The 26,035-nt window shown below is 41.9% G+C and overlaps 1 protein-coding gene across 1 annotated transcript in view; it reads right to left on the bottom strand.

Annotated features, from left to right (window-relative positions):
* LOC124709256 (dipeptidyl peptidase 1-like) overlaps window positions 1-26,035 on the bottom strand; it is a 105,498-nt gene that overhangs the window by 47,903 nt on the left and 31,560 nt on the right. Inside the window, exons 2-3 of the mRNA XM_047240826.1 lie at window positions 22,234-22,401; window positions 2,843-2,850 (exon numbers count right to left, since the gene is read on the bottom strand). Coding sequence (XP_047096782.1) covers window positions 2,843-2,850; window positions 22,234-22,388 — 163 coding nt within the window. The 5' untranslated portion in view covers window positions 22,389-22,401. The remainder of the gene's footprint in view (window positions 1-2,842; window positions 2,851-22,233; window positions 22,402-26,035) is intronic.

The following is a 26,035-nucleotide window of genomic DNA, read 5'->3' as shown; positions in this document are numbered from 1 at the left end:
CTCGGTAGAAGAGTTTCAGAATGCTTTTCTGTCGAAGACGACACAGCGCGGAATTAAAGATCAATTAATTAGTTTACCGAATTATGAGAACTCAAATTTTCCGAGTGTGACGCAATTTTTTGAGCACATGGTGCAACAAAACCAATATTTAAGTGAACCCTATAGTGAATCTGCACTCATTCAATTATGTATCTCTAAATTACCACGATCATTAAGAGTGTCACTTTTAACAGGTCAGCAAAAAGAAAATATTTCGGCATTCAGGGATCTGCTGCAGCTTTTAGAAGTGCAGCAATCAGATTATTGTTTCGTAAACAAAAATTTTTCATATGACAACCAAGGCCAACAGATGTACAGCAATTATGATCAGACACGTGATTTTAATAGGAAAGGTAACAGACGCTTTAGGAATGACAACCACCAAAACTTTAATAACAGACAAAACTCTAATTATCAATATCGTCAAAATTTTGAGCAACAGGAATCACATTTTGGTAATAATAGACGTTTTCCACCACAACAGCATGAAAGTCAGCCGGTTGGAATACATAACCAACAATGTAATGCACAAGGTCAACCTAACTTTAATGTTTCGCCGCATGCACGTATAGTCCCAGATCCAACAAATAGTAACGCACGGCAGCAAAGGAACAACTACGTACAGAAAACGCAGTATTTCAATTCCTATCGCAATGCACCGTATAGGAATGACTATCACGACAGACGTAAAAATGATGAGCACAGTTATCAGCGTACATATAATAACAGTCGATCTTACCAACAGCAAAATCATCCGCAAGAACATATTCTTACGAATGAACCCGACAGTAGGTATCATCCAGAGCGTAACACGTCTGGAAGAAGTAATAGAACTGTTCAAATAGTAGAAATGCCACAGCATCCTCCTGATAACAATAACACGTCAGATAGAATCTGACTAGATACTGTACAGGTCGCATCTTCCAGTAACACGAGCACTACTTTAGACACGCAGAATGTTGTTCACGAAAATGTAATTACTTTTGACGACATCAGAGACACTCTTTTGCAGGAAAGACCAGTTATTCAGAAAACTATTTCACATCCTGTGATCGAAATTAAAATTGGTTCATCGAAATTTTCAGCAGTAATCGATTCTGGATCACCTATGTCAGTAATAAATGAAGAAACTTTCATCGAGTGTAACAAAGAGAATACGTATCCTACATTACCATTAGGCAAAACGAAAGTGAAAGGAGCAGTATCGAGTAAAGGAGTAGACGTTAAATTACAGACACATTTATCATTTTGTATTGCAGGTCATACTTTTCACTCTAACTTTTGGATTGTTCCTTTATTGACAACAGACGTTATCCTAGGTATGAATATTCTGGTACAACACGACGCAGTTGTCGATTTTCAGAATTCCTATTTAATGTTGAAAGATGAAAATATACAATTTGCTATAGAATTTCAGCACTCACTATCTGCGGAAGAACAAACAATTAATCGCACAGAGGTCATTTCCGTATCACGTGGCATAGACTGTAATCCCACATTGTTCACAGATACGTACGTACATAACTATAACACTCCAGACGAAGCTGACTACGACGTAATGCAGATGATTTGTGATAAAGTTAAACAAAGCAGTGCAAATACAGACGACGAACGAACGCAATTACACAAAATTCTTTTACAGCAAACTCCAGTTTTTGACAACATTCCTGGTACTATGTCCGGATTTATGTATGAATTTCAAGTCAAACAGCACGACACATTTAAAGCTAAGCATTATCCTATTCCGTATATTCATAGAGATCAAGTTAAAAAAGAATTGCAGGATATGCTCGACCAAGGGATTATAGAACCAGCAGTTAGTCCGTACATAAACCCGCTACATATTGTTAAGAAAAAAGATGGCTCACTTCGCCTCGTACTTGATTCACGTCACATTAATGACATTATTATTAATGAAACAGATCGACCACAGACTTTAGAAGAACTTCTACAGAAATTTCACGGTACAGCTATTTATTCCACACTAGATTTGAAATCGGGATTTTGGCAAATTCAGCTTCATCCGAATTGCAGAAAATACACAGCATTTCTCTGTTTTGGCGACTGTTATCAATTTTGTAAATTACCGTTCGGTTTAACTATTTCTTCTGCAGCTTTTATTTGCGGTTTAAACACTATACTCCGGACAGAACTTAAAGACAGAATCACGGCGTACGTAGACGACATTCTTATCGCAGAAGCTAACTGGTGTGAACACAATCTGATTCTTGAACAACTCTTGGAAACTTTTCGTGCGCAAGGACTCACAGTTAATCTCAGTAAATCACATTTTGGCAAAACTTCCATAAAATTTCTTGGACATGTAATTTCAGCAGAAGGCATTGCGCCTGACCCGGAAAAACTTCAAGCTCTACGTGACATTACTGTTCCTACAACGAAGAAACAATTACGCAGTTTTTTGGGCTTAATTAACTTTTTTCGCAAATTTATTCATCACTCTGCTTTGGACACACCTAGATTATGCCAATTAACAGGTAAAAACACTATTTGGTCTTGGGATAAGCAAGCACATTCTGAATTCGTGAACCTGAAACATGCTTTGTTGAATGCTCCACTTTTATCGCACCCAGATCTTACCAGAAATTTTTCCATTGCCACCGACAGTTCCAACACCGCTTTAGGGGTACACATTTTTCAGGAAATTGAAGACGACGGCTCAACAGTAATTAAAAACATCGCATTTGCAAGTCGCATTTTGTCACCTGCTGAACGAAATTATTCCGTTACAGAACTACACTCCTGGAAATGGAAAAAAGAACACATTGACACCGGTGTGTCAGACCCACCATACTTGCTCCGGACACTGCGAGAGGGCTGTACAAGCAATGATCACACGCACGGCACAGCGGACACACCAGGAACCGCGGTGTTGGCCGTCGAATGGCGCTAGCTGCGCAGCATTTGTGCACCGCCGCCGTCAGTGTCAGCCAGTTTGCCGTGGCATACGGAGCTCCATCGCAGTCTTTACCACTGGTAGCATGCCGCGACAGCGTGGACGTGAACCGTATGTGCAGTTGACGGACTTTGAGCGAGGGCGTATAGTGGGCATGCGGGAGGCCGGGTGGACGTACCGCCGAATTGCTCAACACGTGGGGCGTGAGGTCTCCACAGTACATCGATGTTGTCGCCAGTGGTCGGCGGAAGGTGCACGTGCCCGTCGACCTGGGACCGGACCGCAGCGACGCACGGATGCACGCCAAGACCGTAGGATCCTACGCAGTGCCGTAGGGGACCGCACCGCCACTTCCCAGCAAATTAGGGACACTGTTGCTCCTGGGGTATCGGCGAGGACCATTCGCAACCGTCTCCATGAAGCTGGGCTACGGTCCCGCACACCGTTAGGCCGTCTTCCGCTCACGCCCCAACATCGTACAGGCCGCCTCCAGTGGTGTCGCGACAGGCGTGAATGGAGGGACGAATGGAGACGTGTCGTCTTCAGCGATGAGAGTCGCTTCTGCCTTGGTGCCAATGATGGTCGTATGCGTGTTTGGCGCCGTGCAGGTGAGCGCCACAATCAGGACTGCATACGACCGAGGCACACAGGGCCAACACCCGGCATCATGGTGTGGGGAGCGATCTCCTACACTGGCCGTACACCACTGGTGATCGTCGAGGGGACACTGAATAGTGCACGGTACATCCAAACCGTCATCGAACCCATCGTTCTACCATTCCTAGACCGGCAAGGGAACTTGCTGTTCCAACAGGACAAGGCACGTCCGCATGTATCCCGTGCCACCCAACGTGCTCTAGAAGGTGTAAGTCAACTACCCTGGCCAGCAAGATCTCCGGATCTGTCCCCCATTGAGCATGTTTGGGACTGGATGAAGCGTCGTCTCACGCGATCTGCACGTCCAGCACGAACGCTGGTCCAACTGAGGCGCCAGGTGGAAATGGCATGGCAAGCCGTTCCACAGGACTACATCCAGCATCTCTACGATCGTCTCCATGGGAGAATAGCAGCCTGCATTGCTGCGAGAGGTGGATATACACTGTACTAGTGCCGACATTGTGCATGCTCTGTTGCCTGTGTCTATGTGCCTGTGGTTCTGTCAGTGTGATCATGTGATGTATCTGACCCCAGGAATGTGTCAATAAAGTTTCCCCTTCCTGGGACAATGAACTCACGATGTTCTTATTTCAATTTCCAGGAGTGTAGAAACGTTATGTGTTGTATGGGCTTTCACGAGATTTCGGCACTTTCTTTATGGCAGACATACCACCGTTTACACAGATCACAGAGCGATACAATTTTTACTCTCAGCTAAATTTACTCACGACAGACTAAGCAGATGGAAACTGTATTTGCAGGAATTTAATTTTACAATAGTACACATTCCCGGCACACAAAATGTTATAGCAGACGCACTATCGCGTTCTCTCAGCAACAATCAGCAAGACGTAGCAACCAACTTCTGCAAAGCAAAGTTCAGTGTCATGTACATTCAGCAAGTTGCATTTGAAAATTTTATTTCATCGTCATTACAGGACATAGCACAAGAGCAAAGTAAAGAGAATGTGTGGAAAGAAATTAAACACCTTTGGCAAGATAAGAATAATGTTACGATTAGGAACCACTACACTGTACGCAATGACATTCTGTTTCGCTGCTCTCATCCAGTCAGCAACAATTGGTTATTATGCATTCCTGACGAACTTGTTAACAAATTAATATGGTATACTCATTCAAGCTACGCACATTACGGAGCCAGAAAATGTTTTCTTATACTGAGACAGAACTGTTATTTTGCCAATATGGAAAAACGTATACGACGAGTTTTAGCGTCATGTAAAATTTGCCAGAAAGCTAAGTCAGACACCACTTCACATATTCCTCCATTATATCCCATTATACCTGTTAAATTAAGACATATGGGCGCAGTAGACATTTTTGGTCCAATTCCGAGAACTAATAGAGGTTATTGCTACATCTTTGTCGCTGTTGAACTCACTTCAAAATTTGTTACTTTCACTCCATTACGCAAAGCTACTACTAAAACTGTTTCGAAAGCATTTGTAAAACATTTTCTATTTCATGTAGGGCATGTGATGAGAGTAATTTCCGATAATGGATCGCAATTTCGTTCTGCTATATGGACACACATGTTACGAGCTAGAAACATTTCTCCGATCTATATATCCAAGTACCATGCTTCTTCGAACCCTTGTGCACGATTAATGAAAGAAATTGGTAAACTGTGTAGAATATACTGCCACAAAAGACATATTGATTGGGACACACACATACTCTCATTCCAGGATGTAATTAATTCCATTCCAAATGAATCCACTATGCTATCTCCGTCTGTTATACTGAAAAACGTTGAACCACCAAACAAAATTAAAGAATTAGTAAATTTCCCTACATGTCGTCGACTAAGACACCACGAAATAATTGACATTGCGCTGAACAACATCAAACGTGCCGCAGAGCGCCGGAGAAGACAGCAAAAACAGGTTTGTACACGCCGAGACTTTCACATTGGACAGAAGATATTAGTACGAACACACTATTTATCCAGCAAATTAAAAGGTAAGTGCAGTAAATTTGAACTTCTATACGCAGGTCCATATCGGATTCGCAGTATTCCTCACCCCAATGTAGTACACGTCGAAACTCTGAGAACCAGAAAATCGAAAGGAAACCACCACTTATCCAACATAAAACCCTCTATTGAGTGAACATACTTTACGATTTATCACGCTGTAATGCTATTTGCTAATTTTTATGAACATTTATGCAATTATATTCACATGACTAATTATTGATGATTATCGTATTTTTTCTTGGCAAGTGCCCGGCAAGGTAAGGTTAGCAGGTCGCTTTTCTTGTCGTTACACATCAGACCGTGCATATTTTTCCAGATGAAATTACATATTTTATGAATAATTATGCAATTCTATGTAATGACGTATTAATTTTATCAAATTCTCTCTCCATTAAAGTCTTTAATTCTCGCCTCTATTAACTACACTACATACAAGCTGAACACAACGAACGTCACATTTTGTCTTTTTATGTACGATTGTTTTCATGTTTTGTTTATATGCACTGTGAAATAGTTAAGGTATAACACACCAGTTGATTTTGACATTTTTTTTGCCCTATGACATCTCAAGATCGTGACTGTTTTACAATTTTTGCTGCTGCATTGTATTATTCTGTGTACATTTTTGCATCTGAACACTGTCAATGTCTTTGACATATTACGTTTTCTGTCATGTTATGCTGTATGGTTAATTATGTCACCATAAACCAGTCATTATTTAGTGGGTATATGATTTAAATGCAAGACATTAATCTTTGTTCATCAATTTCAGAAAAAAATGATGCGTAAAGGAAATAAATTAAACAGAAATGGGAATTTCAACTACGGAATAGACGAAAGAAGATACAAAAACCTTATGAGGAAGAGTAAATGGATCAGAATTAACAAGCATTAACAAGAATATACTATACACATCGTAAAACAGCAGTCTTAACTAATTTTTTCTTTCAGAATACGAGGCGATTGATGCAGGCTGTCAGACAGAACTACACATCTTAGTTTTAAGTGATGAAATATGCTAGAGATAAGGAATAGTTGTGTAATGAATAATGAAGTGATTTTTGCAGATGATAATGAATGCTGATGAAGAGTAATGATGAAGAATATGCTAATATGGATAATGAAGTTTTTCTTTACAGATGAGGATGATGTTGAAGTTTATGTACACTCCTGGAAATTAAAATAAGAACACCGTGAATTCATTGTCCCAGGAAGGGGAAACTTTATTGACACATTCCTGGGGTCAGATACATCACATGATCACACTGACAGAACCACAGGCACATAGACACAGGCAACAGAGCATGCACAATGTCGGCACTAGTACAGTGTATATCCACCTATCGCAGCAATGCAGGCTGCTATTCTCCCATGGAGACGATCATAGAGATGCTGGATGTAGTCCTGTGGAACGGCTTGCCATGCCATTTCCACCTGGCGCCTCAGTTGGACCAGCGTTCGTGCTGGACGTGCAGACCGCGTGAGACGACGCTTCATCCAGTCCCAAACATGCTCAATGGGGGACAGATCCGGAGATCTTGCTGGCCAGGGTAGTTGACTTACACCTTCTAGAGCACGTTGGGTGGCATGGGATACATGCGGACGTGCATTGTCCTGTTGGAACAGCAAGTTCCCTTGCCGGTCTAGGAATGGTAGAACGATGGGTTCGATGACGGTTTGGATGTACCGTGCACTATTCAGTGTCCCCTCGACGATCACCAGTGGTGTACGGCCAGTGTAGGAGATCGCTCCCCACACCATGATGCCCGGTGTTGGCCCTGTGTGCCTCGGTCGTATGCAGTCCTGATTGTGGCGCTCACCTGCACGGCGCCAAACACGCATACGACCATCATTGGCACCAAGGCAGAAGCGACTCTCATCGCTGAAGACGACACGTCTCCATTCGTCCCTCCATTCACGCCTGTCGCGACACCACTGGAGGCGGGCTGCACGATGTTGGGGCGTGAGCGGAAGACGGCCTAACGGTGTGCGGGGCCGTATCCCAGCTTCATGGAGACGGTTGCGAATGGTCCTCGCCGATACCCCAGGAGCAACAGTGTCCCTAATTTGCTGGGAAGTGGCGGTGCGGTCCCCTACGGCACTGCGTAGGATCCTACGGTCTTGGCGTGCATCCGTGCGTCGCTGCGGTCTGGTCCCAGGTCGACGGGCACGTGCACCTTCCGCCGACCACTGGCGACAACATCGATGTACTGTGGAGACCTCACGCCCCACGTGTTGAGCAATTCGGCGGTACGTCCACCCGGCCTCCCGCATGCCCACTATACGCCCTCGCTCAGAGTCCGTCAACTGCACATACGGTTCACGTCCACGCTGTCGCGGCATGCTACCAGTGTTAAAGACTGCGATGGAGCTCCGTATGCCACGGCAAACTGGCTGACACTGACGGCGGCGGTGCACAAATGCTGCGCAGCTAGCGCCATTCGACGGCCAACACCGCGGTTCCTGGTGTGTCCGCTGTGCCGTGCGTGTGATCATTGCTTGTACAGCCCTCTCGCAGTGTCCGGAGCAAGTATGGTGGGTCTGACACACCGGTGTCAATGTGTTCTTTTTTCCATTTCCAGGAGTGTATTTATGCTATGTAGTTATTTAAGTATTTGTTGCAGTTTGTTTTGACAGTATGTTTTATATCGTATGGTATGATGACTGAAGGTTTTGGAAAGGACAGCTATGGAACACATTTTTATACACATTTCACTACCTGTTAATTCGAAGTTCACTACTTTTCAGCATAATCTGCGTTTCTTCTTTCAGCTCAATAATCCATTTTGTATTTTTTTTTTCAGGAGAAGCTTTTCATGATACTTGCTAAACCTGTTACTTATTATACCTGTTCTAGTACTTGCATTTTTATTTTTTACCCATTTGTGTCTATCATTTATAAATGTGATCACATATACTGCCTTGTTACATAACCTTGCTACAGCTGACTCATGACGAATGACGTTACCTATCCTCATTTGCAGCAATAGGCCAAAAGGAAATATTGTTATGCCTCAGCAATTAATTATTGATCCCAACGCAATGCATTGCTAGAACAAAAACAAAAAAAAAATGTATTACCAGTCCCAAATAATGCTACTAGTTTAAGAGAATTCTGAATAATACTGATCAGCTCTGAATAGTATGTCACTTCAGTAATGACTTCTTAATGATACAAAAAAAAATATAAAATAATGCTTTGTAACTGGCTAATAACTGCCACTGTTTATTGTAATGAGACTACTTATAATGCCCATGATTATTAATGCTATGACTGCAATTAACTGATTTTTAATAATGACTTCTTAATGATCTGAATAATACGGAATGATGAACAATGTTTTATACTATTAAATACTTGCTGGCCACTGAGTGCCAATAATTAATGTAACTAAATGAATTATGACTTTTCATATTTTGCTAACTGGCCACTGAGTGCCAATAATTAATGTAACTAAATGAATTATGATATTAATTATGCCATTAATTAGCTCCTGTTTTCAATGATGACTTTTCATGTTTTGGTAACTGGCCACTGAGTGCCAATAATTAATATAACTAAATGAATTATAACTTTTCATATTTTGCTAACTGGCCACTGAGTGCCAATAATTAATGTAACTAAATGAATTATGTTATTAATTATGCCATTAATTAGCTCCTGTTTTCAATGATGACTTTTCATGTTTTGGTAACTGGCCAATGAGTGCCAATAATTTGTATAACTCAATGTATTATGTTAATGCTAGGCCAATAATTGACTCTTTTTTTTCTCATTGAAGACTTCTGATGGACATTATTCTGTCATACTAAATATGTTTTGTAACTGGCCAAAGACTGCCGCTGTTTATTGTAATACGATTACCCATGATGCCAATAATTTAATTTTATGAACTTTATTCTGTAATACTAAATACATGGTACAGAAATGTTCAATAACTGGGCTATGAATGCCGCAAACTACTAATGTAATTCCTAATCAAGACTAGTCTGTGACTTAATGTCCTTCACCTTCTGACCTAACTACCTGGAATTACTGTAATATCCATTTGTCCTGTCCATCCTCGTGATCATGGAGCACTATATTTGGTTTTTGCACTAATTCTACGTTGGTGTGCCTTGTAAGAGACATGCTGTCCACCACCGTGAGCGATGAAGACGTTATTATGGTCCCACTGTTTGGTGTACCTGATGTACTGCCTAAATGATAACAGGAAATATTACTACGACATTTCAGTGTCTTGGCTACGCTGATAAATACTAATGGAAAAAGAACTTCAAATTGTGTCACTTGGTGTTGTACTTCTGTGGAAAGATATGGACTTTTTGCGTGCAACCTAAGTGCTACAACCATGACGCAATCCTTCCTATTCCTTCCCTAATTCTTGTAAAATGAAAAAGTCATATACAGTGCATGTGCACCTATGTTATGTATGTTTTCTACTGAACTTCAGTACCTGTGCACTTTTCTCATTTTTCAATATGATTTGTACTCATTTTGTATACTTTTTATGATTTCCTGATATGTTCATTACTTCAGTGCGTATGCACTTATGTCATTTGTTACTCATTGTATATACATTTCGTCATTTGCTGATATGTTCTCAACTGCACTGCATGTGCACTCATGTCACTTGTCAACATGATTTTTTGCCATTCTATTTATTTGTACTGAAAATACTACAGAATTTTTTCAGTGTGTGTGCACTTTGTTATCTTTCAAATAATTTGTATATACATTTTCCTGATATGTTTTGTACTTATATTTTGTCTTTGTCTGAAATGTTTTGTACTCGGTGCATGTGCACCACATTTAATTCATGTACTATATCTGTATATATGCTGTAACTGTAAAGTTAATTAGTTAAAAAAAAAAAAATTCTTGCGATGGCAAGTCCAAATGACTCACCATCGCTGCCAAATTTTTGCCCCCCCAGTGGAGGGCTATGAAACACGTATGTTGTGTGGCGGCGATGGCGAGGCATTGCAGAGTCTCTGACCAGAGAGCTATTTGTCGTTCCTAGTCTGCGCTTGACCGCGCGAGAGTGCAAGTCAGTTGCGAAGCTGTTGGAGAGTAGTAGCGCATGCGAGATGACATAGTGGTAGTGGTAGTAGCGCGCGAGAGATAGTGCAGTTGCGAGTTAGCAATGGGAGAGTTCAGTTCTGTGGCAGTCGAGTTACGAGACAGTTCAGTTGCGGGTTAGCAGTTGTGTGTGAGCAGTCGGCGGGCGTCGACATGGCACTTTGGTCATGATTCAGGACGAGATATATTATTTTTAAATAAGGTAATGAAGCAGCATTGCGCTCAGCTAATGATGTAAATTAACTGTAACTAATTTGTCCAAGAATCGCCCCAATAATAATTTTGTTTTCAAAGCAATTTTTTAACAAAGAATCCTTTAATGAAAGAAATATTTCCCTTGCTATTCCTTAAAGAAAAGTTTCCCTTAAATTCAAAATTTTTGCAATGAATTTCCTCCAAGCTATGGCGAAAAATAAGAGCAGATGCAGTTTTACTAAGGTAAGCATTACAGTTTAATTAGTGAACAGGGCCTAAGATCGACATTTCGGTCTATTTGTGTTTTCATTGTCACTGAGATTTTATTATCACTGAATTGACTTTCATTTTTTGTGAGGAACTTATACTTGGGTCAGATAGCTAGTTTTCATTTAATTGTCATTGTCATACTTTATTTTGCTGTGAGGTTACACTAGATTGTATTCTCGTTAACATTTAAATTTTTGTGTTTCAAAGTTTCTCTGGGGAGCTTACACTCAGCTCAATGACCATTTACATTTAAAATAATATCATTTCATTTTTTTCGTGGGGAGGTTACAACACATCAATCGAATGGTCGAAGGGTCCTATCACTCGGCAATTGCGAATTTTGAATGTAACATAGAAATTTATAAATGAAAGATTGCAATTAAATAAAATCTGCAGGTACTATTTTAAAGACTTTAAATGATGAGTACGACAGCGGGAGTACCTTTAAGAATGCCATTTATTACTGTAAAACACTTATTGGTGTCGATGGTCCAGCAATTAAATAAAATTTTTAGTTGAACAACAGGGAAACAATAGATTCCTACTTCATGTAATTAGTAATGAGCAACAATATAACTCGCGAGATATTCACTTCTAAATGCATACTACGTCTTAACTGCAGAAGCCACGGAAATCTCACAAGTGCACAAGTCGGCACTACGAAATATTTCTATCTCCCGCCACCACGTGCAAACTGCTCAATACTCTTCAAGTCTTTCCTGCGACCGTCCGTCTCGCCTTCCCGTCCAGCACTCCCCAGTGTCCTGTGCGACCCGATGCTCCTCCCCCATTTCCATACAGTTTCTCCATTGACTTCGGTAGTCGCCTAGCGCAGTAACGAGCGCTGTGATGGGTTAGAGCGCTCCCGCCATGTCTCCAAGCCAACATACACTCACAAACATTTAAATAACTTGACATTAAATAAATATTCCTACGGCTGGACCATAAACACGCTCTAACACACATTATTAAACACATAAACAGATTAAATAAACGTACTGGGTGATCAAATAGTCAGTATAAAATTGAAAACTGAATAAATTACGGAATAACGTAGATGGAGAGGTACAAATTGACACACATGCTTGGAATGACATGGGGTTTTATTAGAATAAAAAAAAATTAAAAAATTAAAAAAAATACAAAAGTTCGAAAAATGTCCGATAGATGGCGCTTCATCTGATCAGAATAGCAATAATTAGCAAAACAAAGTAAGACAAAGCAAAGTTGATGTTCTTTACAGGAAATGCTCAATATGTCCACCATCATTCCTCAACAATAGCTGTAGTTGAGGAATAATGTTGTGAACAGCACTGTAAAGCATGTCCGGAGTTACGGTGAGGCATTGGCGTCGGATGTTGTCTTTCAGCATCCCTAGAGATGTCGGTCGATCACGATACACTTGCGACTTCAGGTAACCCCAAAGCCAATAATCGCACGGACTGAGGTCTGGGAACCTGGGAGGCCAAGAATGACGCGCGCAAGAGATCTTTCACACGTCTAGCAATACTTTTTTTTTTTTTGTTCTAATAAAATCCTATGTCATTCCAAGCATGTGTATCAACTTTTACCTCTCTATCTTTGAGCAATTTCTTCATGAATAGTGTATGTCGGATGTAAACAAGGACATAGATGAATAAATATATTTATAAGCACGCTGCTACTGTTTTTCGTGTAACTGTGGAGTACATATGGCCTGACGCGACCAATAATAATTGGCCACTTTGACCTCCAATAACTCATGTACTATTCAAGTTACATGCCTATAATTCATACCAATTTAGTTCTACACTAATACCTTTCTAAAGACAAGTTGATCGACAAAAACGGATGAACCGTTTAGATTTTGGAAATTCGTTGCTGGTTGTTACTTGTATAATTTAGTCAGATACTAAATTTTAAACTAATAAAGATATTGAAATTCTGATTACACCATCAGAATCGTCGCGAAAGTAATGGTAATATATATGTTTCTTTTTGAGGTATCATGATTCCTCTGGCCATTATTAATTTCTACATGAACCGTGAAATGTCGGTCATTATGGTTTCACAAAGTGCGCCATCTTTGGCACTCCCGGCATACAAATCTCCTTCATCGACACAAAGCACAGTCCTCGACACAGCGTCAACATGGAATTCCCAGCCTCTCGGTAGCCCTGGACCACGCGCTGTGGCTATCCCTCTTGCTCTGGCTGATATTCGACACCGTGTGGTTGCTGGTGAGCCCCAGCTTGCCGAGCTTCCCGTGCGGCCTCGCCAGCTCCGAACTTGGAATATTTTCAGGGTGCCACAACTCGCCCGTTACCTCATACGCACAACTTCCATGAAACACCACTGCATGATCGGAAGGTTGGGATTTGGTGTGCAGCGCCTGCACGCCGCAATATTGGTCCCATCTTCTTTCACCAGACGCTGACTTCGGCGCATTACGTTGCCAACATTTTGAAACTATGTGTGACAGCAGTAACAGAGGAGGAAAAAAACCTACAGTTACTTCCAACAGGATGGAGCAACTGGCGATACAGCTGGCTGAACCTTGGAGCACGTTTACATGGTCTTCACGCCTGACAGAGTTGTTAGCAGAGGTCAGTCTGGTCGTGATCAGAGGAGGCCACACAGGTTTCCTGATCAGCCAGTGTGCGATCACTTTGTGTGGGAGCCCTCAAGTGCAACCCTCATAGCCTTCAAGAATTGCAGCAGAACATTAAGGATGAGAAGGCAGCAATTCCAGCAGTCCAACTTCGATCACCCTTCAGCAATTTGCTGACCAGGACTCAAAACAGGTGGTCGCTGTCAACACATGCTGTAGACAGGTTAGCATTGTATTTCCTTTCCTCTGCTGGAGGGAAGTCTGACAGTACTATTTCCAAGATGCGTTCTGCTGCTATTATTCATTCTCGTGATAAAAATTACGGTCACTTTATTACGATACATATCATTTGTTCGGCATTTAATTCTTGATTAATTGTCTTGATTGTGTCCTCTGAATGCTGCCGTCTTGTTTTCAAACTGATTAAAACCTGACAACACTTTTATCTGTTATTCTAATATGTGAACAGGGATTGAACTGCTCATTTGCAACCCATTTGGTAAATCATTACCACCTCTCAGAATCAAATAAAATATTACAATGAATACAGCCAAGTAAAAATTTTTAGAGGATTATTTTCTTCTTGGCCTGTTATCTTTACTTAAAAATTGGCATACATTTTTGTATATCCATTATAAAATAGTGTATGAGAATTTGCACTGAAAAATCGTTCAAACACCATAGGATTTTGAGCATTGGTAGGATATAAAGCTATTTGCTCCATTGATTCCCGAAGCTGTCAAATTTGACGCAGAGCCATAGGCTATTGTTGCGCTAATTCGTAGTTTCTTGCGTATCCCTTACTCTCGGGCCACACGAGCCAAATGTCGAGTGGTTATTCGAACAAGCTCGATACGGCATCGAACGATGCGGCTTACCGAGAAACCTCGAGCCTGTTCGAACGCTAGTATCGTTTGCGCAGCCCTAGTAATCTGTGCTGCGCTTGATCGCTAGCCAGTTATGCAGCATCAGGACATTCTTATTAGAGGCATAGCAGCGAGCAGTTGAGTTTTAGAGGAGATTTGATACTTAGGAATCTGAGACAAATTATCTGGAATACCTTATTATGAAGATAAAAACTTGTTTGTAAACGTATGTTACTGATTATATTGATGGAGAAGATTTTTGGAGGAATTTTTCAAGGTAACTAAAGCATGCGCAAGAATGAAATGTTTATTTCTCAGAACAATTAATTCAGAGAAATATCTGTCCCTTAGATAACTAATAGTATTCATGATTAAGGTTAATTTTATCTCTTTGTTTTCATTATGTCACAAATAGCTCAATTGGTTTAAATGCCTGTCATTTTTGTGGTGAGTGAATTTCGTAATTGTTAGAGTCTTCTTATGTCGTACAATCTTTTCCGACAATAATCATAATTTAATTTTTAAAGAACGTTTTTCTCTAAAATAAAATCCTCCATCATTCTTAGTAAAGATTTATATATTTTGTAGTGTGTGTATTGCGCCTTGTGCCACACACATTCACAGATTGTTTCTGACAAGCATAGAAAAGTTTGGTAGTGAATAGATTATTTTTATTTAGCTGCTGCATTTGCTGGTTTCAATTTCTTTTCTTGAATGTCAGTATAACTGACACAAAATAGCATGCTGAAGCGAACAGTGCAGGTAACCTTTAATAGTTCCTTTCTCTATTTCGTGAACATTTTAAGTTAGACTTTGCACTTTATGTAATGTAACTCCCATAACGTACTTCAGTATTGAGTTTTAGTTAAATACTTTTCACTGAGCAAACAATTAGTTTCTTTTGGTGTCTTGCGGGGAATATGAGCAGATGTGAATAATTCGTCAATATCTCGTATAGTCTGATTTTTTTAAAACTCGTTTGGCCCGCAGCTGTTTTCTTGTTAGTACCTCGATGTCTTCTGTTAGTCCAGTGTTCCTTAATTTTCCTGCTGAACTCTGTCTTGCATTCGTCACACCATTTTCTATCTCACTTTGGTTAACTTCTGTGAAGGATGCCAGGAAAGATCAGCTTTCAACAGATACATAGTAGTCATTATGTCTTGCCTAATACACTGCTGGAAAAAATAAATGCAATTCCCTCGAGGACAAGCCATCTCGTGACAAGTGAGGTGATAGGTAGCTTATCGTTGTTAGAGTATATGATAACAAAGTCAGACAAAATGAGATACACAAGTCACAGTAAAGGATGCCCAAACAGTCACATCAGTACATAACGTACCCCTATCTGGCAGCAACGCATGCATGTATTCTCACATGCAAACGATCATGAAAGTGCCAAACGGCATCCTGTGATAGATTTTCCAAAGTGTCTTGCACCTTTTTTTGCAGTTCGGCGATGTTTCTCGCAGGCCCTAGACAATGAGGAAGTTCCTGCTTCATCAGTCCCATACACGGTCAATTGGCGAGTGATTTGAGCGTCTTTCTGGCTAGGGTAGTTGCTTACAGAACGAAGAGCTCTCTGCGTTGCTGCAACTATATGTGGACATGTGCTGTCTTGCAGTAAAAGTACGTCATCTTCCTGTTGAAGAAATGGCAGAAGCACAGGGACAACAGCCAACTTAACCCTACGAAAATACAAAGGTAACCGCGAATTGTAAATTATGTTCTCTTGTTCCCCCCCCCCCCCCCCCCACGCGCCCACCGCACACCATGACGCTTGTGCATCGTGGGTAAATGCACTCTGGAAGAGGCAGCTCACCATTTCTACGCCATACACATGTACTTCAATGACTCACAACAGACAGAACATACTCTCATCAGTGAAGCCAACAGATTGTCATTCCACTCTGTAGTCGACTCTTCACGACGCCAGAGTAGCCATGTTTGGCGGTGTCGTTATCTTAATTCCGTTGCATTAGTATGGTTTCCAGTGGTTCCCGATGGTGGTTGGTTGGCCACCACTGCTCGTACAATGCATCGATCCTGACTTACGTCTGTGTTAGGCGGACCTGTTCTGTGGGTGTGGGAATGTCCCACAGATCAATGATAAAAGCAGCGACACATCATATACATTGTGCCCAACATGTGCAGCAATCCAGACGTCCATCCAGCTTCCCGCAAGGCCACAATGTGACTCCATTCAATCTGGTGAAAAAGAGTATGTAATCGTCAGCAGTGTATGAATGTTTTAAATACTGTTCACCTGTAAACTCAGCACATTTACCGCCTGTAGACAAATACATGAAGGGTGCACAGAAAGATGGCCTCCTAAATGCCATCTGATCGCCGACGATAGTGACTAATGAATCACTAGCTCTACAGCTACTCACTATCTACATATTGTTTATACCCTGGTGTGTCATTGAACATAGTCCTTGAGGATGTTGCATTTTTTCAGACAGTGTATGAAGTTGTTCTAAGTGTTTTTCTAGTTGCTTGTGCTTTGAAGATCTTATAGGCGAGCCTATGGGACACCTTTCCGTACATATACCCACAGAAAGCTACTCGTATTTTTCTGATGGCATCTACGAGGTTTTCTTAGTGTTGGTAGAGTTGACGATTAGGATTGCACTATCGTCTCCCAGCGTGTAGGATCCCTGTCCCATTATCTTTCGCAGGAATTTCCTTTCTTGTAATTCGAAGACTCGTATTGGGGCCTTCTTTGTAAGAGTCAGGCACTCTGACTACTGTATTATAGCGTTTTAGTCTAGTATTAAGCGCTAGATGTTTCGAGGTGCACAATTTTCTTCACGTATAGTATATCCTATGCAGTTTGAGTTTCCTTTGTTCGAGAGCTACCGTTTCACTGATGCCACATAAGATTCATTGTCCAAGGCACTTTACGGTTTTGGCTCTCTTAATATGCTTGCTATCGCTGACTCTCTTCGCACTTGGGAGAACCTTAAGTTGGTAATGAATTTGATCTTTGCTATGTTTATTGATAGACCTGTTTCCTCTGTTAGTAAGCGCTGTATTTGGTGTTGCATAGAAGCCTCTTGCATGTCGTCGGCCAATAAGGCCAGGTCGCCAGCAAAAGCCACATATAGAATCCTTAGATTGTCTGCTTTGATCCACATCCTTAATCAGGTGCTCGCTAGCAACGATCTGTTCCATTCCCTGACGATTATTTCTAGGACGAAATTAAATAATATACGTGAAACACCGTCCACCTTGCCTCACCCCTTTATTGATCAGGAAACTCTCCCTCTATGTTTTGGACTTGGTGTTGTACCGGCTGACTCACACCAACCTATTGAGCTTTTCATTGAGTCCTGGTTTTTGTAATTATTCCAAAGAGAGTGGGTCAATACACGTAGGTGCAAGAGTTTTGGAAGTCTACAAAGTTATCTATCGGCTGTATGGCTCGTTTCTTGCTGTATTAGAGGATGGTCTTACAGTTCTGCATTTGTTCAGTACAGATCTCGATGGTCTGAAACTTACTTAATCTTCTTCTAACTAATTGTCCATATGTCTAGTTTCTAGTCGTTCTGGGATCTTGGAAGATATTTTGTATGTGACTGCAAGGAGCGATATTCCCCTGTTGTTACTAGGCTCTGTTTCGCTTCCTTTTCTGTGGATTGGTTGGATAATGCCTGATATCTGATATATTCCAATGGCTTCAATTTTTCCCCTTTCTATAAATAACCTATAGTTGACAGAATAACTTATGTGTCATTTCATTTAGAAACTGAAGACTTCAGTGCACGTTAACGACAAGAAGGGTTGTCAGGGTGGGAAGCTGCCCGCTGTGTCAGCCAGCGTGTACCTCAGGTAGGTCATTCGAACGTTTAGCCACTACTGTGAAACACAAAATACTGAACATCTGTCTCACAGTGAAAGCCCGTGGTCAACAACAGTACCTGATAACTAATATCTACAAAATCTGACTAGTAGGAACCCCAAGAAGAATGGAACAGAACTGCGTGCTGCTTTCCGAGGCAACTCGAAGGTCACTGTTGACCAATACAGTACCCAACCGTCAATAAAACATAAATTTCCTAGTCTCCCCCCCCCCCCCCTCCCTGCACACAGCTGTGGCGTGCAAGAAGTTGGGCATGGGAACACCTGGAATGGATCCTGGAACAGTGGTGGCAGATTTCATTCACCACTGAGTGCAGGAGTTATCTGACCCGCGATTATCTTCCTAAATGAGTGTGGAGGTGGGTAGGCACCAATGTACGTCAGAGGCATGTAGTTCTACGGATCCAGCAGGGATATGACTCAGTCATGTTTTGAGCCAGTATCATATACAAATGTCTAACACCTCTCATTGCTATAAGGGTAACTTTAGTGCTTAAAAGTGTCGTGACAGGGCTTTCCAAACTATTATGTAGTCCTGCTGCCAACATATCGGTACAGGTTTCTTCTTTCCAGATGATAATATGTGACCACACTGTGACCACCTCATGAACACCTTTTTGCAGGAAGGAGGAATCAACCCAATGGAAGTGCCTTTGGTATCTTCTGACACGATTCCAACGGAAGATACATAGGACCAGTTGAAACCTGCAGTGCGGTGTTGCAGGAAGCCTCCTCACACACTGGTTGACCTCATGAGGGTCGCCGTCGAAAATTGTTATAGGCATCAGCAGCAATGTCTCGATCATACCATAGACAATATGTCAAGGAGGATGAAAGCTTGTTACTGTGCACAAAGCAAAGAAAAATGGTGCTGAATAATACCCAATAACAGACATTTATTTTACAGATGTGCACTTTTGCTTATTTGTACAGATTGCCTATATTTTCTTTATTGTTTTTGTCGTGGCGTCAGTCAGAGACAGACTTTGCAGCCCATTGAGGAACATGCAGGCGAGCCACCTGCAGAATCCTGCCTCCACGTACCAGAATATTGTAGGCGTAGCACTCCTCAATACAGCAGTGGACTACATTTCCATATGCCATTTCACAACTCTCGAATATGACAGCCAACTACGTGACTGGAGGCGAGCTCTTGTCACACAATAGCTGGCCAGAGCGACTGTAAATGCCCATAGCTCAGCCATTAGCAGCACTTGTAGGTTCTTGTACTGGTCCTGGATTTCTGATTTGCGGTGACGCCGTGACAGTCTCCATGCTAGCTATCGGTCCAGTGTGGAGCTGAGCAGCTTCCACCACACCAAGCAGCGACATCGGCTAGCCGCTGATCTGCAAACCACCATCTAGGTCTGATGGTTCATGGTCTTGAGCCAATGCCTTCAAGTGAAGGGCGCGCTTAGGGCATCATCGTCTGACAGGGTCTTCCACCCAGCGTTAGGTGCCAGTGCTCCTGACCACTTGTTTGGAACTGTCTGCAGTCCAGCAAAAGCTTGTCGTCAGCCGGGTTACACCTACCTTGCACCAGACAGATCACTTCTGCTGAGGCAGCAACCTGCGAGATCACATACACCTCTGGTGAGTTGTGCTGAGATAGCACCCTGCCTGGATGACCTCACCACGCCGGCCGCTGTGACCGAGTGGTTCTAGGCGCTTCCGTCTGGAACCGCGCTGCTGCTACAGTTGCAGGTTCGAATCCTGCCTCGGGAATGAATGTGTGTGATGTCTTTAGATTAGTTAGATTTAAGTAGTTCTAACTGGTGTCCTCAGATGTTAAGTCCCATGGTGCTTCGAGCCATTTGAACCATTTTTGACCACACCACGCCCCTGTGACGCCGACATCGACATCATGCTGATTAAAGAATTTTGATAATGAATGAGCTATTCTGACTCCGCACTCGCTGTGATACTAGCAGAACGCAACCCAGGATTCATTCACACACCATTCCCGGGTAAAAGCGACTTTCCTGGCTAATATTGGTGTCCGCATTGCCGACACCATTATATCTTTATTTTATAGTACAATAATTTGTTTAGTTTTTTAAGACTTAGTCGTCCTGAGTATAATTCCACACAGTTACTAATGTGTGTGTAATTATTTGTTGAGTAGTTCATGTGCGACAAGTGAATGAAAAATTTAAAGCACCTGCGTCTTAAGTGAAGCCGAAACGCTGATTTCGTAATGTATCGTGCAAATTACTTTAGTTTTAGTCGCTTTTTAGTTCAATAAGAAGACATTTCGTTCTACACCTGTAGCGACAGTTGTTGTAGATGCTTGAAAACGCCCAGGCCTGTGAAGCCTTAGAGCAAGTTGTCACTCTTCGTGAAACTTGTTAAAAGATAAGATGAAGTATGACTGATCAAAATGTACTTGAGGTCGGCTATTCCTTCCTGTAATTTCACAGATAATTCAGAACTTAACCTGTAAAACTGCCCGTCACGACCAGGGAAAAGTTGGGTTGTATTACTTATTGAACGCTCCTCGTAAATAATAGTGAGTGATTGTCCAACATTTCGAGAAAAGTACGCACAGTAATTAGAGGTAAACAAGCAAGAGATGATGTACACGTAATGAGCGATGAGAGAGATTTACTCGAGGAAAAGAGAACAACAGCGCGTCAGTGCACTGTACTGTAATCGGCGGACCGTCTACAGATCTGGAAACGTCTGCTAGCTATACTGTAGTCGAGACGGTGTAAGAAGATCCCTGACAGCTCGCACCACTGTTGCCAGATTTCAACTGTGAAGCGCCAATTGCTGCAGGCGAAAACAGTAGCTGTCTACAGAGATATGACAACATTTAGGCGTTGGCTTAGGGACGTTTGCATAGTCGCTATACGTTATTTGTTGAGATAGGCCAGCGAAGCTGCCACGCTCAGATTGCTGCATCTGCCAAGGATCAGCTTACGCCGACTCAGCTACAGCGTGCGTTATCGAAAAATGCGATCAGATTCTACTCGCACATTTACTGAACACATCTGGTTTCAAAGTAATGATGTTCAGGATGTGTTATGACTAAGAGGACTGCTGACGTACATGCTAGTCTTTCGATAAACTTTAATCCACCGATCGGGATCAGGAGCCGCTTCAGAGTAAGGGTGGAGCGTGCGTCTCCCGGTTTTATCACCTCGGGGACGACACAATTGTATTGTTACACTGCAGAAAAAAATTCCCACACTCCCAACCTGACTAGGGAGGCAGCGCTGTCCGTTTTGTGGCGGATCAGGCAATCAGCTCAGGCGACCCCTGGAGCTTTCACGTTCGCCATTCTGAAGAAGCGCCAAACGGGCTCTTCCTCAAATAAGGGCGTCTCCCTCCGCCAAACCGTTACAGAAAATTGAGTTTGAATCTAATGGTAAAGATCTGTCTTTTCAATAGACTCGCCATCTTGGGATTATGTCACTAAATTGGCTTGTAGAAAGCTGAATATTATGCGGACCTTCTCGTCCAGTAGCTCTCTATCTTGGGATGAAAATGGTCGCTTCTGAATTGGCGAGAAAATTATTTACCAAGGTGACAAGCTTCTATCAGATTTATCAGCTCGTTAATTACTCATGCTGTCCTCCCGTGACTGCCGTCATCTGATTCGTCCTCTCTCTTATAGTCTGAATCTGCACTTGTATTCTGAATTACTCAAATGTTCCATTTCTTTTTGTTTGTCAGGCTGACGGTATGGTCGTTGGGACCTCTCACGTGGGTGTTCGTATGTGTTGGAAAACTCTCTCATTTACATGCTTACCGTACGAGGAGCAATCTACCGAGCTGCTGAAGGTGCGGGCTCCTTCATAAAATGTCCACGTGCCCAGAACTTCCCCGTAGGTACAGTTGGCTGGCGTATCAGCTTCAGCACCTGCTAGGAGCAGGACTGCCAGTATTGCGACTGTTAACGTCAGCTTCATGTTTCAATTAGACCTGTAAAACAAGAAACAACCACTCCGTGATAGGATTACTGAATTGGTTACAACAAGGTTTTGAAGTTGAGTAACTATTTCACAAAAGAATAGGACATTTTTTATCTTCTCTCATAGCAGTTATCACTGATACTTGGTGTTACTATTTCAGGATATGGTGACAACTGTCCTGGAATGAGCGACGCAGCGGTGGCGTTTGTGGTGGGGACGGGAGGGGTAGTTTACTTGTGGCCGCGCAGAAATGTTGAATTCTCCTCATACTAGTGAGTAGCGCCCAAGGCTCAGAGTAAGAGACCGTTATAGGAGCGAGATTGTGGTTTCATTGACGGAATGCCCGGCCATTTGATGAAAAATAAAGGTCGAAACAACGAGACGATCAGGTGTGACAGAACATATTCGGCCACTTCAAGGTCAGATCTTAGATGTGAATAAGACATACCCTAACTAGAGAAGAATATTCTTTCATTCCTTAGGTTACCATTAACTGAGTGCCACTGAGCAGGGCTAGAAATTCTGATAGCACCAGGTTCCTCGTGAGTGCGTAGAACTCTTGACAACGGGGTTCTATGGTAAGAAGATGCCATTCTCAGCAAAAGTGTATTGCGGGCTCCTGCAGCGTTTCTGTGTGACATATCGTAAGAGACCCTATGAAATACCAGCAGGCTCTCGAAGGTACTAGCGCACTGTTGAAACAGCTGCGGCCAAGATGATGTCTACGTGTTCTCACACCGGGTACTCTGCATGTCACCCGATAAAGTTCGTAATTTGCTTCAACAGCGTATTTACATTACGGATCTCGTAACAACTGACGTTGGAAACCCACTCGTTCGTGTTTCCCCACTGGAGCGTTTTTAGCATCATTGTTAATTTAGTTCCATTATTCCACTTGTTTTACACGATTGCAGTCTTTCAGTATCACTACGAAATCAGTTCACAGATACCTCAGCTATCAAGGCAGTGCAGTCAGCAATACCTCCAGGAATATAGTAATGACCTTCAGTATAGATGGCCCGAACATATCCAATTTTTTTCATATGGATGTGGGGTGTAGAGTGGAGTAGGATGTGCATTCTGCGTCACCCAAACATAATGAATGTATAATCTTCCTCACGAAACATCCGTACACGTATCAGAAGTCTCGGCAATTAAGATAGCTACAAATACTTTTAGTGCTGACGGACTGTAGAACAGCGTTACAAAAATTGGAATATCACAACAACTGGAGTCAAGCAAATAAATGTGTAATAGATATTGGGAATGAATATGGACTGCCAAACCTTTGCATCAATATAACTTAATATCCATTAATGCTAATGCTAATGCTGGGATCCAACATAACGAAACACTGAATGCTTTCCCTTCGTATTACAAAAGACCATTTCTAGGGCCTTTCTCTACCTTAAACTGATTTACTCGTATTTTTATATGATAAAATAACTTACTCAATCGAAATGGTGTACAGTGTGGACTTGGATAGAGGAAGATTTTATATATGGGTTCAACCTGTCACCACTCGAAAACCACGGTTTTTTAAAATGAATTTCAACAAACGGCATACTAAATCCATATTAAGATGCTCCATGGACCTGAAAGTTATCCTATAATCTAGATAGGATAAAAGCTAAGGCTGATACGTGTTCTCCTGAGGAAAAGTTTTCCAAAAGCCGGTAAGTCTCATTATTCTAGCACGTAAAAGATATGGGAATGATCAAGATACTTATACAAAGAATTTCGAAATCAATTCGTTGACTGTGAATTACTTGACATCAGCTGTGTTAGTTATAGGTCTACTACTCAACAGCGACATCTGAAAGTTAGTGTAGGACCGAGACTCGAACCCGCATATCCGGCTAATCGCGAGAGGGAAGAGTACACAGATAGCCGAAGTGGTCAAGGTGACCTCTCGCGATAAGCAGAAAATCCAGGTTCGAGCCCCGGTCCGGCACAAAATTTCATATTTCAGTATTAGGTAGTGGGTCTATACCCAATACAGCAGATGTCAATGAATTTGCAGTCCCCGAACTAACAAGGGGAGGCCGCCAATCGTGAAATTCAGATTCGATTCATACTGCGCATAGTAAAAGCTCATGACCAGATGTGTAATGTGGCAAAGCACCAAGATGCACTTCTCAGCCGTTGTCGAGAAAATCGACACTTAAAAAAAACCGTTGCGGTGAAATACTCTCTACGATTAATAATTTTCCACAGCGTCGTGGCGCAGTGGTAAGCGCTCGCGTTTGTAATCCGAAGGTCGCCGGATCGAATCTTGCACCATGCAAATTTTTTTTTAGTATTTGTTTTTTGTAATTCAGATATATATATATATATATATATATATATATATATATATATATATATATATATTTCCCGGCAATCAGCTGCAACAATTATGGATATAATAAGTTGTTGAAAGTCGTTTGTCGTGGAAAAACTGGCGACTTCGAACATCATTATGTTTTCCGCAAACAAAGTTGTATTTCACAAATGTTATTAATTGTCTTCATAATGTTAACCACGTATAGTTAACGGAAGACGTAGAAACGATATTCCGAAACGAATACGTATAACGTAAGTCAAACGTTCGAATTAGAAATGAGACCCCACGAACATAAATTCGCTGTGGCAGGTATGAAATATAAACTCCGTTACTCGCTCGTTACACTTGAAGGACAGATGTTGAATGGGCCGAAACGAGCCGCCGCATAACAGCGTGGTTGCCTGCTAACTTCGAAAGAAGGTAGATACGGTCCCTAGCGCAACTTATAACATCGTCGAAAATCAGTGCGGACGGGAGAGTTTTGGTACACCCTGTTAAAAAAACGGAAAAATGGAGGCGGTACAATTGGAGAGCGATCCGCCTTCACCAACATGCATAAGCAATTCATTAATAGTTTTTATATATATATATATATATATATATATATATATATATATATATATATATATATATATATGAATTACAAAAAACTAATAATAAAAAAAATTGCATGGCGCGAGATTCGATCCGGCGACTTTCGGATTACGAACCCGAGCGCTTACCGCTGCGCCACGACGCTGTATGAAACTACTAATCGTAGAGAGTATTTCACCGCAACGGTTTCCTTTAATTGTCGATTTTCTCGACAACGGCTGAGAAGTGCATCTTGGTGCTTTGCCACATTACACCTCTGGCCATGAGCTTTTATTATGCGCAGTATGAATCGAATCTCAATTTCACAATTGGCGGCCTCCCCTTGTAAGTTCATTCTTCAGAAGAATGCTGAAGATAAGGTGGGTAGATCACGTAACTAATGAGGAGGTATTGAATAGGACTGGGGAGAAGAGAAGTTTGTGGCACAACTTGACTAGAAGAAGGGCTCGGTTGGTAGGACATGTTTTGAGGCATCAAGGGATCACAAATTTAGCACTGGAGGGCAGCGTGGAGGGTAAAAATCGTAGAGGGAGACCAAGAGATGAATACACTAAGCAGATTCAGAAGGATGTAGGTTGCAGTAGGTACTGGGAGATGAAGAAGCTTGCACAGGATAGAGTAGCATGGAGAGCTGCATCAAACCAGTCTCAGGACTGAAGACCACAACAACAACAACAGAACTAAGTTCGAAGTACCGGGTGGTTATAATTGAAGTGCAGCTCTC

The sequence above is a fragment of the Schistocerca piceifrons genome, chromosome 1 (assembly GCF_021461385.2).
Source record: "Schistocerca piceifrons isolate TAMUIC-IGC-003096 chromosome 1, iqSchPice1.1, whole genome shotgun sequence".
Taxonomy (NCBI): Eukaryota; Metazoa; Arthropoda; class Insecta; order Orthoptera; family Acrididae; genus Schistocerca; species Schistocerca piceifrons.
Note: the sequence above shows the minus strand (reverse complement) of the source record. Positions and strands in the feature narration are given on the sequence as shown.